Source organism: Triticum aestivum, chromosome 3A (assembly GCF_018294505.1).
Source record: "Triticum aestivum cultivar Chinese Spring chromosome 3A, IWGSC CS RefSeq v2.1, whole genome shotgun sequence".
NCBI classification, from domain to species: Eukaryota; Viridiplantae; Streptophyta; class Magnoliopsida; order Poales; family Poaceae; genus Triticum; species Triticum aestivum.
Window position 1 is genome coordinate 188,743,576 of NC_057800.1, and position 16,033 is coordinate 188,759,608.

General features: G+C 45.5%; 1 protein-coding gene across 1 annotated transcript; it reads left to right on the top strand.

The window, feature by feature from the left end:
- The first annotated feature begins 617 nt into the window (after positions 1-617).
- On the top strand, positions 618-6,028 carry LOC123060914 (probable folate-biopterin transporter 4). The gene is made up of 7 exons (XM_044483784.1): positions 618-955; positions 1,623-1,750; positions 2,923-3,144; positions 3,230-3,682; positions 3,769-3,966; positions 4,344-4,481; positions 5,507-6,028. Exons 1-7 carry the CDS (start codon positions 854-856, stop codon positions 5,766-5,768), a joined length of 1,503 nt encoding a protein of 500 aa, XP_044339719.1. The 5' UTR covers positions 618-853; the 3' UTR covers positions 5,769-6,028.
- The last annotated feature ends 10,005 nt before the right edge of the window (positions 6,029-16,033 follow it).

Below are 16,033 nucleotides of genomic sequence, written 5' to 3' on the forward strand. Positions count from 1 at the left end.
CCTTTACTGTTGATTCATGTATGTGAATTATGACTTACCATTTGTGGCATCCAGATTATTTGTTCATTTGAACTTGCAAATTAAAATGTTGTTGAACTTTTTTGATGTTCAAACTTAAAATGTTTGAATTACATTGATGCAACATGGACGTACAATATAGTTTATATGCACAATTATAGCAAAAAATATGGGTGACAACATTTGAAGATACGAGATTTGGTAAATTTAAGTTTGAGCATGGCCTCCGCAGCCTTGAAAAAAAATACGAAGGACGCTCTGAAATGGTTTTGAAAACCACAATATGACAACTCTACTAGATCTCTAGACGGAGATCATGAAGAATGTTCATGAACGAATATCCAGTAACATTCCCCTTGCATGGTGGATGGATAGTTTTATCTCAAGTGACCTCACAAGCAAGAATATCTATTTTTTTTATAGAAAATGGATGGAGGAAAGGAGGCACAGATTTTATCTTAGCTTACACGGACCGTCCTAGTCAACGGAGCTAGAGCAACGCTTTGCTGGAGCTCCCGACGTGGCAGAGTCTGAGTGGCTGTCCAAAACCGTCGCGCCAATCAAACGGCACATGTCGATGAGCTGTGACACGGCCAGGCACCGGGCGTGGCGTCTCAGTCAGCCCTCACAAACCCCGTCAAGCCGGAGGACATCCATCCTCCGACGTCTCCGTGCATGCGTCATACGGGCAGCGCATTCCCGCATCTCTTGCACCGCCCTCACTCCGGTCCGTCTCTCTCCCCCACTTCCGATCCATTCAGACGCCGAGATCTCCCCGGGGGTTCATTTTGCCAGATCAGGAGGGGCAAATCCGTTTCGCTTGTTAGTCGGGACCATGGCGGAGGCGGCGCCGGCCTCGCCGTGGTGGGCGGGGCGGATGGCGGCGGCGTTCGGGGCGCCGTTCCTGTGGCTCGTCTGCCTGATCTACTTCATCCAGGTCTCTTCCTCTCTCCCGGCACCCTGACGCTCCTCGTGACCGCACTCATTTCTCCGTACACGCACCGTCGATTTAGATAGATCTGCCGCTCATGTGCGTGTCCGTAGGATCATTTCGTAATTTATGTTTCCAGAACACGCAAGATGATGAAGGATTCTTTTTGTAGACAGCACGCTAATTTTATCTTGTTGCGAATGTGAAGCCCGTGCTGCCAGAGTAGCTTGAGATGGACGTCTAGCGTTTATATGCCGCCAAATCAGTCACTGTCTGTATAGAGAGACTCAATTGCGCTTAAGAAATTCGGTTAGAATCGATAAGTCATTCTCTGCCCCATGGAAATGTGAAACTATCCGAGTGTTGGCGAGTCTTGGCCTTGGATTGTGATGCCTTAAAACTACTTGATGTGGTAATTGCACAGGATGCTGAGCATTGGTGGCATGTCAAATACCTTAAGGTAGCATGTAGGGGGCCAAGGTTGTTCATTCATATCCTTAGCACTTGTTCAACTTGCATGCTTTGGCGATATGTCTCGGTTGCAAATTCCATGTCTGAATTCAGCATAACTAAAGAGGCCCTCCTTCAAATCTGTTTGTTTTTCTTGAATGCTTCACAAATAAGAACATGTTAACATTTTAAACGTTCTAATATGTATTCTTCAATGTTTTAGGGTTTCAGATCTTTTGTCTGGACAGCTGTCTCATATCAAATGAAGGACATCATGAAGCTGTCACCCTCAACATCACAGTTTTTGGTCTCTGCTGCATTTTTCCCTTGGAGCATAAAACCTATATATGGGTAATGTTACCTTTTCTTCTTTGCTTTATATGAAGCGAAACTTACCGACAATTTAACCTTGGTTGATGCAAAATAATCATTCTTCTCCTTTGCCTATATCTTGGGATATAGATATTTTAACTAACTTTTTTGTTTCCAAATGTCACGAGTCTTACATCTCAGTTTTCAGAATTACGCTTTTTTCAGGCATAAGCTTAGGTATTGTTTGATATTGGTGTCCACCACAACACAAGTTTATTACTGGACTTTTATGGAGCTACTATAGATACATAATTATTCCACCAGAGATAATTTTTTTTTCAATTTCTGATTAATTACAGATTACCGTGAATAGAACCTATCACTAACAATCTGAACATAGTTTGTATTCAAGTTATCTTAACAGAAAATTGATTAACAAGAACAGTTCATTTGTAGACATGGGCACATGACAGTAACATGGAAATGCAAAAAGGAACACATCACAGAAAGTATTTCCCACATCTGTTGGTCAAATAGCTTTGTTGCTGCAAATTAAGGCATTCAGCGGTACTAGTACGTAGGCCCGTGTAATATCAAACTCATAATCGGTTTTCTAGCTAGTGTCCATGATCTATGGTTGTCCTAGTACTCTCCTGTCCACAGAGTTGCGCTGCTTTTTGGCAGTGGTGTTGTTGTATGCATTAGTATGTTGCATCAAGCCAGTGGCAGTTAGTTTGCACCAGCTGGCTGTCAAGGTGGCCAAGGACATAGGTGCATCGTAGGCCTGTAGCAGAAGACGGTCATGTGTCAGACAAGGATTTGCAGCACCAAGGAAACGGGAGGAAGGGCTGCAAGTCTAGGATTAAAGGAGTCCAACCATGAGGAGTTTGTATCGTGCTAGGAAAAGTCAAAGATCCAAGCATCCACTGTAGAGATGCCATGTATCTATGTTTCAGGAAGAAACAACCAATCTTTTCTCTCTGAAATAACCTCTCATCCAACCTATGTCTACCAATATCTTGCAGCATTGCCATCTGGCTATGTTCAGTACGTTAGTTATCCTGTTGTGGATAAAGGTTCACAACGTGTTGCTAACAGCTGTAAAACTTCCATATATGCCTTGGTACATGCATTACTGGACATGTTGCTGACCGCCCAATAAAAAAAATCCTGGTTTTACTTACTCACCCATATATCAATTGTACTTGCAGGATTGTGTCGGACTGTATTCCAATTAAGCAGAGGAAGCGTGTACCCTATTTGATCATTTCTAGTGGTCTTTCTCTATTTCCATGGCTTATCATTGGGCTGTCAGAACATTTGAGGAGCTCAAGCAATCTTTTTACGCTAATGTTGATTGTACAGAACTTGGGATCTGCCATGGCAGATGTTGTTATAGATGCAATGATTGCAGAGGCAGTTCGATCAGCAGGGTGAGTAATATGGTGCATCTTGTCTCACCTTGTATAATAAGTACTCCAATACAATGCCTTAAAACCTGAATTATTCTCTTTTCAGGCCAGAATTTGCTGGTGATCTCCAGTCATTATCTTGGTCATCAATGGCTGTAGGGGGGATATTTGGGAGCTTATTGGGAGGATACGCATTGTCCAATCTCCCAATAAATGTTATTTATATTATTTTCTCTGCTCTTCCACTGTTCCAACTAGTTACATGTGTTTTCGTTAAGGAATCTCCAAAAGGATTTGAGAGCACGATAGATAATGCTGCACATGATCATGCTGATGATCAGAATATTGATAGTGCTTTTGCTGGACAAGGCTCAGGTGAATCTTTTAAATATGCGAGCACTAGGAGGCGAAAGGGTGCTCGTAAAAAGAACAAAAGGAAAACATTGTCCAAACGACCTGAAGGTCATGAGAAGCACAATAATTCAGTTAATTTATACTCATCTCTGAAATCAGCCTTCTTCAGTTTATGCACAGCTTTTAAGCAGCCAGCAATTCTGCGGTAATTAACCCTGCAATTTCATTTTCTCTGATGTTTGCATCTTGCACCGAAGAGCTTAATCGGTAACTTCCTTTCTTTTTCTCTAGACCTATGGCATGGTTTTTCCTTTCAAATGCAGCAGTTCCAAATATCTCAACAGTAATGTTCTATTATCAAACGGAGGTTCTACATCTGGAGGCATCCTTCTTAGGGACTGCACGTGTGATTGGGTGGTTCAGTCTAATGCTTGGCACATATATCTACAACCGCTACTTAAAGCATAAAAAACTCAGGAATATTCTTATGTAAGTCATTTTTTCAAGCTGTTTATCTTTTCCAAATGTCAACACACTATCTATATTAGTGCCATATAGTTTGTTTAAAGGAAGTTGAAATGTTATGCATATATGCTTAATGTACTGACTGAAATTTTCTATGAACTTTTCGTAAGTTGGCTGTCCATAATTCGATGAATTGGACTGAATTTTCATCTTGGTATTTTTGGTATAAACCATTTATTGATCTCGATCAGTGTTTTTGTGAGTGCAAGTGCATGCTCTTTTATTAATGTTGTTAAAAAACTGATGGGGGTAATTGGCTAGAATGTAAATCTATTCACTTGTTTGAAGTTGTTAGGTACTTACATGTGCCACCTTTAATAGTTGCTGTCCTTATTTTACAGGTTTGCACATCTTGGCCTTGCGATAATTACTGTACTGGACATTTTACTGGTGTCAAGATTACATATGCAGTATGGAATAGCAGACAAATACATGGTGCTGTGGGGCTCTGCTTTGGCTGATGCAATCAACCAATTCAAGTATATCCTCTAGCTGACATTTCTTTCATACTCATGTGAACTACTCCCTCCATTCCCTTATACAAGGCCACTATGAAAAATACAATTTGCATCTATACAAGGCCACTAACAGTAATCGAGGCAAAATTTAATGATGTTTTCTCATACTAGCAACTTGTTTAATACTTGCATGCATGTGGTCATAATGACACTGTGCTACTTCCTTCTCATTCCTTCCTTGCATGCATGCTGGCATATTAATGATCCCAGTTAACAAGAAAAGTTAGCTTGCAAAGCAATCATTAAATTTTACCTTGGTACCTGTAATTTGAGTTTGTGGCCTTGTATAAGGGAATGGAGGGAGTATTACCTCCATCCCGAAAAGCTCGTCTTAGATTTGTCTAGATACGAATGTATCTAGACACGTTTTAGTGTTAGATACATCCGTATCTAGACAAATCCAAGACAAGCTTTTTGGGACGGAGGTAGTAGATTGCAAACCATTAACTGAGTTTCTGCTTGACCTGTAGTTTAGAAAACCAGTTTGAGATGCGTTTCTGTTAGAAACCCTAAGTTGCTGCCCAGAGTTACTGATCCTGCATTGACTAATCTTGCATTTAAAATATTTTAGTGTTGTGGCAACTCATTAGTCACCAACTTAAACTTCTTTGTTTCAACTAAAACTAGACAGATACAGTCATACTCTTATTTATTTATTTCCTTTATTTGGGTGAGCGTCAATCAAGTGGCCCTCATGAATGTTTCTTGAGCTCATGGTTAAAGTGTGACCTGTATGTCATAAATTTCTTTAGATGACTGTATGTTCTTTTTTGCAACTGAGGAAAATTCTTCACTTTATCCAGTATAATAATTGACATTAGTTAGTAGGTTCATATTGTTCTCTTAATCAAAACAACTGAAAAAATGAGGAAATTGTTCAATCTATCCAGTATGAATCCATTATTGTACTCATGGCTGAAGATCTGACATCTTACCTACACATTTTACACAATAGTGATTCTAACTTTATTGTCTTCATTTGGCAGGATGATGCCGTTCCTAATCCTCTCGGGACAACTTTGCCCACCTGGAATCGAGGGCACACTGTTTGCTCTGTTCATGTCCATTAACAACCTCAGTTCGACATTAGGTTCATTCCTTGGAGCTGCATTGACGTCAGCTTTGAACATCTCGTCGGTACAGTTTGACAATCTGGCACTCGGCCTAACTGTTCAGCTGATGGGCACTCTCTTACCTATTGGATTTTTGTTTCTGATTCCAAGGGACGTCAGGGGACTAACAACATAGGAAAAGGGATACAGACCTGATCGTCATTTTTTCTGGACTGGTCTGGTCTGCATTCCCCAGTCTTACTCATACATGCATATAGAGAAAGCAAATTGAACCCAGCAGGAAGGTAGCTCAGTTTTGTTGAAATATGTATACAGGCATATACTAGCTGACATTACAAAGCGTTAAGCAATGGCAAAACTGTGTAGCAAATGTACTTGCAAGAACATGTGTTACATGGAAAGTGTTATTGTTTATGATTTAGCTTTTGATGTATACATCTGTCTGTCTATCTACCTACACTATCTATCTATCTATCTATCTACCTACCTACACTATCTATCCTCTCTCTCTGTCTATCTGTCTCTCTCTCTCTCTCTCTCTCTCTCTCTCTCTGTCTAATATTAAAATCTCTACCTGTAGCTCTGTGATCCAGTATGTTTACACTGTCAAATTGAGCAGTGAATTGATGCATATATTTGTTATGCTTGCGAGTGTATATTACTTACTGATTGCGCTAGAAGTATGAATAAATTGCTATTGAAAACTTGAGTATATTACCAAAAATTCAAATTAAATACTCCCTCCGTTCCTCAATATTTGTCTTTTTAGAGATTTCAAATGAACTATCACATACGGATGTATATAGACATATTTTGAGTGTAGATTCACTTATTTTGCTCCGTATGTAGTCACTTGTTGAAATCTCTATAAAGATAAATGTTTAGGAACAGAGAGAGTAGTATGTTGCTGAAATTGCGAAGGCTATAATTGTTTTGATTGTACAACATCTACATATGGGAGGCAATCTCATCATCTCGATGCAAGAGGTGAGCTGAATCAAATTTGCCTCATTCCATCTTTTCAACCAAACACAAGAGCGAAACAATAACATTTTATACCTTCAACCAAACACCAAACAGATGAATGAAACCGACTCGTTTTAATCATGAAACTCCATTCCATTCCATTTGGCTCCTCATTCAAACACACACTTTGTTGCTTCTCCCCACATGCACGATCGGTCGGGATGAAGAAGACACACATACATTGACCCATGAAATCCTAGACCCTGAACTGAGAAACTCGGCAGCACAAGTGCACCAACTATTGAGATACTCATCGTCCCGTGAGGGAAGTGGAGGTGATGTGTTGTCCTCCCGTGTAGAGCGTACCAACCTGCGGCAGCTCCATCTCCTGCTGCATGCCTGACAGTGGCCAAGCAAAGGCAGGCCTCTCTAAAGTTGTACTCCCTCCGTCAAGTCCTTTTAAAGATTTCATTTAATATGGACTACATACGAAGCAAAATGGATAAATCTATACTTTAAAATACGTCGATATACACCCGTATGTAGTTTATATTAAAATTTCTTTAAAAACATATATTTAGAAACGGGAGGAGTACTAAAATAGTAGCAATTAATCTGGATCGGAGGGAGCAACATTTTTTTTGAAATACTTGCGCTTTGAGTCACTGGTTCATCTTTCCCACCATTTTTTTCCTACCGTGCTCCTCCTCCTCCTCCTCCACTTTAATGATGGTTGTTCAGTCACTACTCACTAGTAGAAAATCGAAGGATATAAAGGAGATTCCAGCCGCCACCTTAATCTGTCTTAAAGTTCTGGGAAGGTCAATTATTTTGGAATGAAGGAAGTGCATCAGAAACAGAACTAAGTGCCTCTCTTGCACAAAGACGAGCAACACTATTAGCACTATGTCCAGAAAAAAATAAGCATAAGAGCATCTTTAAGCGATCCCTTTATCATTTAGCCTCTAAGGACATTTCTAACCGAACCCCTAAAACTTAGTGAAGTAACAGGTTTTAAGAGCATCTTTAAGCGACCCCTTTATCATTTAGCCTCTAAGGACATTTCTAACCGATCCCTTTATCATGTAGCCACTAAGTTTTTGGCCGGACCTAGCCGATCCCCTAAATATAATGGAGTAAATTTATGTTTTTCTAAACTTAGCAATTCTAGTAAAAATGCAACTACACATTGGCACACATATATAAACTAAACATAAATTTGAATGTTCAAGCAAATTATAAATATAGTTTACAAATCGAATTTAAACACGCCGAATGGTTCAAATGTAGCAAATAGCATTTCATAGAACAATTAGGACCCGCTTAGACGTTGCCAATGATGCTCAACAAGATCTTGTTGGAGCTGAGTATGAACTTGACGGTCCTCGATCTTGCAATACCCCTCAAGGAATGTCAAGATCCTGTTTTTTTTCGAAATAAAACGAGACTTTATTCATTAGAGATAATCACTATATCGTTTGCGAGGATCATTACAATTCCATTCGGAGGCTCCTCGAACCAATCCGAAGTAGAAGAAAATCTAGCTAACCTAGCGAGCTCATGAGCTACTTTATTTGTCTCTCTATTACAATGTTCGAATCTAGTTGTAACAAAATCACAGGCATAGTGAAAACAATCATCAAAAATGCCGCCGCCATACCCGCCGACTGTCCTCTGTCCTGCATGGTGTCAATCACTTCCCTCTCGAAATAGGCTTTCGCCCCGCTTTATAAATAAAGCAACAAACCAGAGTACATGGCCGAATGATACAATATGGTGGGGAGGCCCCCTTACACAACAGATCAATAGATAAAACATAAGCCTAGAACAAACCTAACACCTCGCCGAGGCACGGACAGGAACCCATAAGCTCAAAGACAACGCCCCCAGGAGGGTTACGGCACGAAGCGTCGCCGCTGCCGAGTCTGAGAGCAGACAACGATTTTCACCGTGAGCCCTGGCTTAGGTACTGGATCCACGACGCCGTCTTCAAGAAGCAAGCAACACCCACAGGCGTCGCCGTCGCCGTCGCCGGTGCCAGAAGCTCGGAGCTTTCGCTCGGTCACTCGCCTGCACCACCACGAGGAGACGAGACCACTACCACAAGGGTCAAGTTTGCACACCCCAGATCTGGGCACTGCCAGAGCAGTCCTGGGCCTCCCGCCACTACATCCCTAGTCGCTCTCATGACCTAAAGATGGAGCCACCACCGCCACCATGGAGCCTACCAGAAAGCCAACCGTGAGACCCGCCGTCTGGGGCCGCCGCCCCGGCATCCATGCCCTAGGAACTGCCGACCATCTTCGTCACGGGCACCCGACCACAATAGTAAGAGTGAAAGGGACCACCTTTCACCCCTAGCCCGGCATCAGCCAGCGGGTTTGGGTCGGCACCTCCATAGTAGGAGGCGCCCATGCCTGTGTCCCCATCCGGTCCCGGTGGACCAGGGGGAGACAACCCGGTGACTACCGACGGCCATAGCGAGCACGTTCGAACGACGCCATGTCCGTGGTCAATGGTGCCGATCCGTCCCATGGCACGGCGACGCCCGACGAGCAACCTCGGACCGACGCCACCACAACGCAACAAGAGAGAAGAGCACCAACGCATAACCTTGCACCCGTGCGGACCAAGTCGGCTCCCTACACCTGCGCGCCGACGAACGACATCCACCACCGCATACTGGATCTGCACCGTCACAACACGCCGGAGAGACAAACCGTCAGCACCAACCTCCTGAAGCACGGACCACCCCTGCCAAGGAGCAGCAGGCCGCCCCACTGCCGCCCGAGGGATCCTGAGCAGCACCACCTCGTCGGACCCGCGTCGCCCTGCCAGATCTGGCCCAGATCCAGGCTGCCGGCCGGAGTCCGCCACCCACCATCCCCCCCGCCCGAAGAGCGAGCAGCCGCTCCCCGTGGTGTCCTGGACCGGGCCGCCATGGCCCGCCGCCCGCCCGGCCTCCAGAACGGGCAACCCGACGGCGCCCGCATCCGCCAGAGAGCCGCCGCACGAAGCCGCCACACAAACCGCACACGCGCTTGGCCCGCGCCGCCCGCGCCGCCACGCACCCCGTCACCACCCACATATGCTGTCGCATCGCCGGCCCCTCGCGAGCGCGGCGCCCCTGCCCGGCCAAATCGTCCCGCGCCAACCCTAGGCTGAGCAAAAAAAGGGGAGGGGGAAGCTTCCCACCGGCGCCGACGCCACCAGGGCTTTGCCCAGCGGCGGTAGTCGGCGACAGCGGGGGGAGGGAGACGGGAGGGGAAGAGGGATGCCGGCAGCTAGGCTTGCCCCGCTCGGCCGTCCGTGAGGGCAACACGAGGGGGAGAGGGGAGGGGGAGGGTGCCAAGCCCTCCACTCGTCCACCTCAATCACTTCCAGGTTGTCTGAATTAACGATAAGGCAATTACACCCTGCCCTTTGTGCCAGTGTTAGGCCAAATTTGAGAGCTAAGGCTTCTGCCATCAGAACATCCGCACAATAGTCAATCTTCCCATTTCCTCCAGCGATAAACCTATCTTTGTCGTCTCTCAGGACCGCCCCCATTGTACCCTTCAGCATGTCGTGATCAAAGGAAGCATCAACATTAAGTTTCACATGCTTCTTTTGTTGGGGAACGTTGCATGGAAAACAAAAAAAACTACGCACACGCAAGATCTATCCATGGAGATACATAGCTACGAGAGGGGGAGAGCATCTACATACCCTTGTAGATCGCTAAGCGGAAGTGTTTATCAACACAGTTGATGTAGTCATACACCTTCACGATCAGTCCCGATCAAGTACCGAATGTACGACACCTCCGCGTTCAACACACGTTCATCTCGATGATGTGTCCTCGCCTTCTCGATCCAGCAAGAGAGGCGAAGTAGTAGATGAGTTCTGGCAGCACGACGGCGTGGTGACGGTGGTGGTGAAGAACAATCTCCGCAGCGCTTTGCCAAGCACAACGAAAACTATGACTGAGGATTAACTAGAGGGGGCGGGGTTGCCAACACATGGCCTGGTGAATCTTAATGTGTTCCGGGTGCTAGCCCTGCCCCTCTATTTATATGTTGAGCCCTGCAGTCGTTTCTTGGAGAAAGAGCCTCCTCAAAGTCGGTTTAGCCCGCAATGCAAGAGTCCTTCTCGGACTCCAGGACCAGACGCCAGGGTCCTTGGTGTCTGGCCCCAAATGCTAGGGTCCCTGGCGTCTGGCCCCTGGCCTCCACAAAACTTCCTTTTGCACCTTCCTAAAGCCCCGTGGGCTTTACCCCTTGGCCCAAATAAAGTGTTCTCGCACCAAAACATTTCGGGAAACATCCAAAACCCCTTCCGGTAAATTCCGGAACCCTTCCGGAGACCAAACACTATTATCCCATATATCAATCTTTACCTCCGGACCATTCTGGAGCTCCTCGTCATGTCCGTGATCTCATCCGAGACTCCGAACATCATTCGATCACCAACATACATAACTCATATAATATTATATCGTCAATGAACGTTAAGCATGCGGACCCTACAGGTTCGAGAATGATGTAGACATGACCGAGATGATTCTCCGGTCAATAACCAATAGCGGGACCTGGATGCCCATATTGGTTCCTACATATTCTACGAAGATCTTTATCGGTCAAACCTTTATGACAACATACATAGTTACCTTTGTCTGTCGGTATGTTACTTGCCTGAGATTCGATTGTCGATATCTCCATACCTAGTTCAATCTCGTTACCGGCAAGTCTCTTTACTCATTCCGTAATCGTCATCTTGTAACTAACTCCTTAGTCACTTTGCTTGCAAGCTTCTTGTGATGTTGTATTACCGAGAGGGCGCAAAGATACCTCTCCGTCATTCGGAGTGACAAATCCCAATCTCGATCCATGCCAACTCAATAGACACCTTCAGAGATACCTGTAGAGCATCTTTATGATCACCCAGTTATGTTCTGACGTTTGATAGCACACAAGGTATTCCTCTGGTGTCCGGGAGTTGGATGATCTCATGGTCGAAGGAATATGTATTTGACATTAAGAAAGCAGTAGCAATAAACTGAATGATCATATGCTAAGCTAACGGATGGGTCTTGTCCATCACATCATTATCCTAATGATGTGATCCCATTATCAAGTGATAACACATGTCTATGGTTAGAAAACCTTTGTTGAGGAACGTCACATGGGAATTTTTTCCTACGCTCACCAAGATCAATCTAGGAGATGAGCATCTATGAGAGGAGAGATTGCATCTACATACCCTTGTAGATTGCTAAACGTAAGCGTTAAGAAACACGGTTGATGTAGTCGAACGTCCTCGCGATCCAATCACGATCCGTCCCGCGAACTCCCGATCTAGTGCCGAACAGACAACACTGCTACCTCTTGAGCACTGCGTTGGTTTTCCCTTGAAGAGGAAAGGGTGATGCAGCAAAGTAGCGTAAGTATTTCCCTCAGTTTTTGAGAACCAAGGTATCAGTCCAGTAGGAGACTACACGCAAGTCCCTCGTACCTACATAAACAAATAAGAACCTCGCAACCAACGCGATAAATGGGTTGTCAATCCCTTCACGGTCACTTACGAGAGTGAGATCTGATAGAGATAATAAGATAAATATTTTTGGTATTTTTATGATATAGATAGGAAAATAAAGATTGCAAAATAAAATAGATTGGAAACTTATATGATAAAAGATAGACCCCAGGGCCATAGGTTTCACTAGTGGCTTCTCTCATGATAGCATAAGTATTACGGTGGGCGAACAAATTACTGTCGAGCAATTGATAGAAAAGTGCATAATTATGAGAATATCTAGGCATGATCATGTATATAGGCATCACGTCCGCGACAAGTAGACCGAAATGATTCTGCATCTACTACTATTACTCCACACATCGACTGCTATCCAACATGCATCTAGAGTATTAAGTTCATAAGAACAGAGTAACACATTAGGTAAGATGACATGATGTAGAGGGATAAACTCAAGCAATATGATATAAACCCCATCTTTTTATGCTCGATGGCAACAATACAATACGTGCCTTGCTGCCCCTGCTGTCACTACGAAAGGACACCGCAAGATTGAACCCAAAGCTAAGCACTTCTCCCATTGCAAGAAAGATCAATCTAGTAGGCCAAACCAAACTGATAATTCGAAGAGACTTGCAAAGATAACAAATCATACAGAAAAGATTTCAGAGAAGAATCAAATATTGTTCATATATAAACTTGATCATAAACCCACAATCATCAGATCTCGACAAACACACCGCAAAAAGAATTGCATCGAATAGATCTCCAAGAAGATCGAGGAGAACTTTGTATTGAGATCCAAAGAGAGAGAAGAAGCCATCTAGCTAATAACTATGGACACGAAGGTCTGTGGTAAACTACTCAGATATCATCGGAGAGGCTATGGTGTTGATGTAGAAGCCCTCCGTGATCGATTCCCCCCTCAGGCGGAGCTCCGGAAAAGGCCCCAGGATGGGATCTCTTGGGTACAGAAGGTTGCGACAGTGGAAATAGGGTTTCGTGGTGCTCCTGGATGTTTTCGGGGTATATGGATATATATATAGGAGGAAGAAGTAGGTCAGTGGAGCTGCAAGGGGCCCACGAGGGTGGGGGGCGCGCCCAGGGGGGTAGGCGCGCCTCCCTACCTCGTGGCCACCTCGCTTCTTTCTTGACATCTACTCCAGGTCCCCTGGATCATGCTTGTTCCAAAAATAACTCTCTTGAAGGTTTCATTCCATTTGGATTCCTTTTGATATTCCTTTTCTACGAAACACTGAAATAGGCAAAAAAACAACAATTTGCACTGGGCCTTGGGTTAGTAGGTTAGTCCCAAAAATAATATAAAAGTGTATAATAAAGCCCATTAAACATTCAAAACAGATAATATAATAGCATGGAACAATAAAAAATTATAGATACGTTGGAGACGTATCAAGCATCCCCAAGCTTAATTCCTGCTTGTCCTCGAGTAGGTAAATGATAAAAACAGAATTTTTGATGTGGAATGCTACCTAGCATAATTCTCAATGTAATTTTCTTTATTTTGGCATGAATATTCAGATCCGAAAGATTCAATACAAAAGTTTAATATTGACATAAAAATAATAATATTTCAAGCATACTAACTAAGCAATCATGTATTCTCAAAATAACATGGCCAAAGAAAGTTCATCCCTACAAAATCATATAGTTTGGTCATGCTCCATTTTCGTCACACAAGAATGCTCTCGTCATGCACAACCCGATGACAAGCCAAGCAATTGTTTCATACTTTAGTAATCTCAAACTTTTTTCAACTTTCACGCAATACATGAGCGTGAGCCATGGATATAACACTATGGGTGGAATAGAATATAATGATGGGGGTTATGTGGAGAAGACAAAAAAGAGAGAAAGTCTCACATCGACGCGGCTAATCAACGGGCTAGGGAGATGCCCATCAATTGATGTCAATGCAAGGAGTAGGGATTGCCATGCAACGAATGCACTAGAGCTATAAATGTATGAAAGCTCAATAAAAGAAACTAAGTGGGTGTGCATCCAACTTGCTTGCTCACGAAGACCTAGGGCATTTGAGGAAGCCCATTGTTGGAATATACAAGCCAAGTTCTATAATGAAAAATTCCCACTAGTATATGAAAGTGACAAAACAAGAGACTCTCTATCATAAAGATCATGGTGCTACTTTGAAGCACAAGTGTGGAAAAAGAGGATAGTAGCATTGTCCCTTTTTTCTCTTTTTTGGGCATTTATTTTTTTATTTGGTATTTTTTATTTGGGACAATGCTCTATTAATGATGTCGGTGTATAAAAGTAGGGGCTCTCCTTTTGCACCCCTTTACTTGTGCACGGGCAGTCAGAGCCGCGCCCACGGCCGCATTGAGGAGGCAGAGGAGGGATGCCGGAGCGCAAGACAGCGAGAGCAACGCCAAGACCAGGGGCGTAAAGAGAGCAAGAGGGCGAGGTGGACTCCCCCGGCAAGAGTCTTGTCGGGGCGGCTTCCGCAGCCCCGGCAAAATCCTTGCTGGGGCAACTTTCCTGACGCCAGCAGAGCGCGCCACCCTTGAGCCCAAGGGTTTCCGACGTCATCAGCCACATCAAAACCAAGGCTCGGGAGGCACATGCAAATCTTTGTGGAGATCATAAATACACAAGATCAGATGAGAACTAGAAGACGATGATCCTTGGCGAGATCCTTGCCAAGGAAATCCACGAGACCCCCGACAAGATCCTTGCCGGGGACGACCGCAGTGCCACGGAAAGACCCTTGCCGAGGACATCTGCGGGGCCGCAGCCAGGCCCACGTCTGCCAAGACTCCACCGCCGCTCCCATGCAGCTGCTAGCTCAACCAGCTGGGCAGGCGTCTGCGTGGCAGCGTGCGGCCTCCACACCGACTCAGCAAGCACCTGCGTGGTGGCATGCATATCTTCGTGAAGGCTCCGCCATCATGCCAGCCCAACAGCCAACCAACGTGGCGCTACAACGCCTCGTCAGCTCGGACACGCGTCAGAGCTAGGCGAGGCGGCGACAGCTGGGATGAGCTTCCTTGCCGTCCCCGATAAAGCAAGAGGGGCACGTCGGCAGCGCATTAAATGCGTTTGTCCGACGGTGCCAGAGGATAGACTCAGCCATAGTGCACCTTTCCACCTCCTGTGTGCCACTGTGGCGACCCCTTTTGTCTATAAAAGGAGGCCCGAGGCGTACTAGAGAGGGATTCAGATCTTTGGAACTAGAGAGACACCGTAGCTAGTTCAAGAACTCAAGAACACTCAAATATACATCAAAGCAGGACTAGGGTATTAAGCGTCCCCGCGGCCCGAACCTGGGTAAACGATCCTTGTGCTGACCGCCAGACCCGCTCTTTGCACAACCCCGCGCCCGCCAACCGTAGAAGGGATCCCAGTGATCTCATAGGTGTCGTTTCCCACCGACATCTCTAGCGCGCCAGGTAGGGGGTGCGCAGTTGTGGAAATCCGGTCTAGCAGTTAGTTAGGAGTTCTTCATCGCCATGGCTCCCAAGAAGAAGACGATCACAACGATCGGTTCGTCGGGGGCCGAACGACCCGTACCAGTGTGGGCGAGTGGTGGGGCGATCGCGGACGAAAGCTGAGGCGTGGCCCGCGAACACCCGCATCGCTCTGGCAGCCAAAGCCTGGCGAGCGACATCGTTCATGCGCGAGAAGATGGGCCGCATACCACCAAATCCAAAGACGGAGCCGTGCCCCCCACAGGCAGCGCGGGGCCCTCCAGGGGTGGCGTGGCAACTTCTGAGGCACCTACACTGGCGCCCGTGACGCGCTCCTCCCAGGTTGCGCACGACGAGCAGCGTCACCCCGCTGGTGACCCTGGGCGCCGTCGTGGGAAGAGTCCTGTCGTGGAATTATCATGCAGATGTCCTTAGTGTCAGGACTTAGTCGCGAGGCCAACGCATCTATGTGGTAGATTGAGAGGGGTTGAGTGGGACGAGAGACGCGAGG

Excerpts from the sequence above, each read along its gene's own strand:
- LOC123060914 (XM_044483784.1), top strand. The coding sequence starts at position 854 with ATGGCGGAGGCGGCGCCGGCCTCGCCGTGGTGGGCGGGGCGGATGGCG. Across the intron at positions 3,145-3,229 it reads GAGGCAGTTCGATCAGCAGG|GCCAGAATTTGCTGGTGATC; the intron begins GTGAGTAATATG and ends TTCTCTTTTCAG. Across the intron at positions 4,482-5,506 it reads GATGCAATCAACCAATTCAA|GATGATGCCGTTCCTAATCC; the intron begins GTATATCCTCTA and ends TTCATTTGGCAG.